The 4,069-nt window shown below is 46.4% G+C and overlaps 1 protein-coding gene across 1 annotated transcript in view; it reads right to left on the bottom strand.

The window, feature by feature from the left end:
• Positions 1-343: 343 nt before the first annotated feature.
• Positions 344-4,069, bottom strand: part of LOC128882446 (lachesin-like) — a gene marked incomplete at its 5' end in the record, with an annotated part of 10,605 nt that continues 6,879 nt past the window's right edge. Inside the window, 2 exons of the mRNA XM_054134044.1 lie at positions 344-1,984; positions 2,825-2,992. Coding sequence (XP_053990019.1) covers positions 1,692-1,984; positions 2,825-2,992 — 461 coding nt within the window. The remainder of the gene's footprint in view (positions 1,985-2,824; positions 2,993-4,069) is intronic.

Genomic DNA, 4,069 nt, shown 5'->3' with positions numbered 1-4,069 from the left:
TTATATATGCACCATTTTGTTTCACAATTTTTCCACCTTTTAAGGGATATACATATACTTATACATATACAATTTTTCCACCTTTTAAGGGATATACATATATATATATATACAATTTTTCCACCTTTTAAGGGATATACATATATATATATATAATTGGTGAGAACAAATGACATATGTATATATATATATATATAAAGGCCATGCCGATTTTTAGTAGGCGGCAAAGGTCTGAATATGTCGAAATTGGTGACAACAAATGACATATATATATGTCATTTGTTCTCACCAATTTCACAAATGACTCTAAACTGAATATATATATATATGTCATTTGTTGTCACCAATTTCGACATATTCAGACCTTCGCCGCCCACTAAAAATCGGCCTGGCCTTTCGAAACGGACTTTCCAGACAAGCCCAATGCTTGATCGAACGAAAATCAGGATAATCGCGCTCGGATCGCACGTCTCCGATCAAGGATCGATCCGATCATGGATGAGTCGCTTGGTCCGATCGAAGGAATTCGCCGAAACGCTCAGCCCGGCCGAGCGTCGTTCGCCTCGCACACAAAAAGCTGCCGACAGTACATTAAAAATCGCTTCGCTTACGAGCTCTACTTACACGAATATCTAAATTACCCTGACGTGTCAATATGCACACACATGTACACGTGCAAGCTTGCATGTGTATAATACATATGTACGTTCGTGTACAAGCGTATATATGTTATGTACATCACGCGAATTTATTGCCGCTGAAACATTGGAAGAACCCTGGCCGCTCGATCGCCGCGCGCGCAACGCCCTTCTCGCCTAAAGCCAGCTCCTTTCTCGGAGACTAACGAAATTCTTGCTTTCGGAACGACGGCTAGTATTCCTCGTAGATTTCTACAGCCTCTCGACGAACCGAACAACATCTCCACTTGCTGTTTTCCTCTGGGCGTTATCATAACGAAACTTCAAGCTTTTTTTTTCAAAATAAAGGAGTCGAGATTTTCATAAGTTTCCGAAAAAGCAGCTTGCGCCTATCATCGATACAGTAGATTCTCTTCAGTTTAGAGTTAAGGATAATTCGCCGAAACTCGAGAGCGAAAGCGACGAATCACTTGTGGAGGAATTGGAATTTTAGGCGAAGCTAGCTGTTTCGAAAGAGCCGTTTCGAAAGAAACGGCAACAAAAGAAAGAAAAAAGGCGTAGCCAAATTTCCAAAATCTCCACAGGGTAAATTTCTCAGGGTCTATTTGATTCTATAATTCCCAATAGTATCGAGACAAAATTTAAGTCTCGTACGCATTTCCATGCGAATCAGCGTGCCAATGAACGTGTCGATAAAACAGAAGGAACTTTCGGGACAACCTAACGCATAATCTACTGTATCGCACTTAACACGGGACACCTTGTACACTGCTAGGACTCGTCGTACTACCCGCCCTTCTATCATTTCCTCTCGCGTTTCTTTTCGCCCTAACCGGCCTCGTTCCATCCCTAATCAGTTACCGGTGCTGCTCTCCGATGGCTCGCCGTTGCTCCTTTTCGTTTCCGTTAATAAAACTACGATTTAAGAATAAGCCACTCAGGGAAGACGATCTCGACTCGGTCGAGAAAGAAAGCGCGCGCCGCACACCGTTTCCGGTCGCCGTTACGTTCTCAATTTAACAGATATATTCCAAACCTCTCTCGTCGCGTCGTTCACTGGCATCTCCGACGAACGACCATCAGCACCGCGACCACGATCAAAGGACGAGGAGCCGGACCGCGAATCGCCGCGGAACTTGCGCCGATGGTCGGCCTCTTCTTGCCGACTCTAACCGTGGGCACAGGACTCGCCAACGACGGATAGCCGGCTCCATTTATGGCGTTGTCCACGGACAAGAGTTTGTTCTCCGTCTTGTCCATCTCCGCCGAACCGTAAACGATCTCGTCCTCCTCGTCGTAGAAGGACGGCCTGGCCGCCGTCTGCGTCTTGGACGGTCCCGAGATCTCTGAAACAGCCGACGGAGAAAAGCCATCGTGAGTCCATCGTCGAGATGTCTCGAGATTACGTCCTTCTCGATCGCTCTCGAATCAACCATCGCGTTTACAACGTCTTCGTCGCGTGTTCCATCGACGTTTCGGCTGGGGAGGCGATAAATCTCAAAGTCAATTCCCTCGGTTCTTTGACGGCGCGTCCCCGGAATCATCCCGCGGTGTAAACGAGAATATACTCGTAAATCTCGGTATCAGGAAACTGTATCGATTCCCAAGACGCGAGAGCAAGGCTCGTCTGCGACGATTTACCAAGGACAGAGCCGCGACGAGATCCTTCGAGCGGAGTGCTTTGGGTCCGTGTTTCCCCCGAGTGGTCTGACCTGATTGAAAGATCCCTGGGATCGTATGCGAAAAGACGAGGATTGACCGAAAGAAGACGCTCCGATGGCTGGGAAAATCCTCGGAGGTTTCCGCGGCAAAGTAAGGATGCTTGTAAACGCGGCCGTGTTTGTTGGGAGGTATGGCTGGTTCGCTACAGGACGATATCGGGCTGCCAGAGGAGTCGTCGCGCCAGGAGATGTACCGGAGCAACAATTTCCACGTGGAGCTTCCGCAAAGACTCGTTAACCTCCTGCCTCGCTATCAGCCGTGAAATAACACCGGCCGGAGACGGATTTCCGGCGTTAAGCGCAACAGCTATCAACCTGCTGAGCCCTGCTCGCTTAGTTCTCCGTTTACAGCCTCCGCTCGCCTCGCCTCGCCTCGCCCCTCACCTCGTTATGGCGAACATACTCGAACACCGTCAATTATCGACTCTTTCACAAGTTCTGTCGAATCGACAAAATATAACTCACCGTACAAACGAATACTGCTCTCCACGTCGCCCAGCGAATTCTTCGCCACGCATTTGTACGTTCCCACGTCCTGCTTCTGCAGATTACGGATCGTCAGGACCATCCGCACCTCGAACTGCGACTTCGGCACCACCTGCACGTCGTGTTGCTGACTGGATATTATCATCGCTGTTTCGACAAAAAGTTTCGTACTATTTACGGACTTATTTTATGCTTCTCGCAAAGGGGAGGTTGCGAATTGAATAACACAGTTTGTAGACCAGTGAAAATTGTTGGAAAGGACGAGAAAAGACTACGATGGAGTGCTGTAATGGACATGCATGATTAATGTAAGTAATAGTCGAAGAAGTATTTGCTTAACCCTTTGCAGTCGAGAGACGTGACTTGAGAGGCGCGATTAGGTTCCACGCAGCAAATCTACGATACCTAATGTTTCTTTAGGTTTCATTTCGTTGAAGATCGAGAAAATGATCGAAGGTGAGGTAGAGGTGACCTTTTTCTCGAATATAGGTAGCTTAGAATTTATACCAATAGAATGCTAAGAAACATCTCGAGTTGTTAGTAAACACCAGGAAAAAAGGCATCGAGTGCAAAGGGTTGATATTGTCTGGGACACAACTCACTCGTGTCTGACCATTTCTCGCCAATTCTACTTACGGGGGTTGTCTACCCTTTGCACTCGAGATTCTCAGTCATCCGCGTTGGTTTGGGAGTTTAATAAGGTTTTTAGGTTTAATTTCTCTGGACCTCGAAGTGCCAATGAAATGATCGTCGTTGTCATCTCTAATTAAATATCTCATGTTCTAAGTCAATCTAAGCTTAGCATTCGTGACGATGGGATGCTAAGAAACATCTCGAATTGTTAGTAAATACCAGGAAAAAAGGCATCGAGTGCAAAGGGTTGATACTGCCTGGGACACAAGTCACTCATGTCTGACCATTTCTCGCCAATTCTACTTACGGGGGTTGTTTACCCTTTGCACTCGAGATTCTCAGATACCAGAAGAAAATACCTCGAGTGCAAAGGGTTGGTATTGTCTGGGACACAACACAACTCACTCGTGTCTGACCATTTCTCGCCAATTCTACTTACGGGGGTTGTTTACCCTTTGCACTCGAGATTCTCAGTCATCCGCGTTGGTTTGGGAGTTTAATAAGGTTTTTAGGTTTAATTTCTTTGGACCTCGAAGTGCCAATAAAATGATCGTCGTTGACATCTCTAATTAAATATCTCATGTTCTAAGT

The sequence above is a fragment of the Hylaeus volcanicus genome, unplaced genomic scaffold, assembly GCF_026283585.1.
Source record: "Hylaeus volcanicus isolate JK05 unplaced genomic scaffold, UHH_iyHylVolc1.0_haploid 11819, whole genome shotgun sequence".
Lineage (NCBI taxonomy): Eukaryota > Metazoa > Arthropoda > Insecta > Hymenoptera > Colletidae > Hylaeus > Hylaeus volcanicus.
The sequence above is the reverse complement of the archived record's forward strand: the minus strand, read 5'-3'. Positions and strand labels throughout refer to the sequence as shown.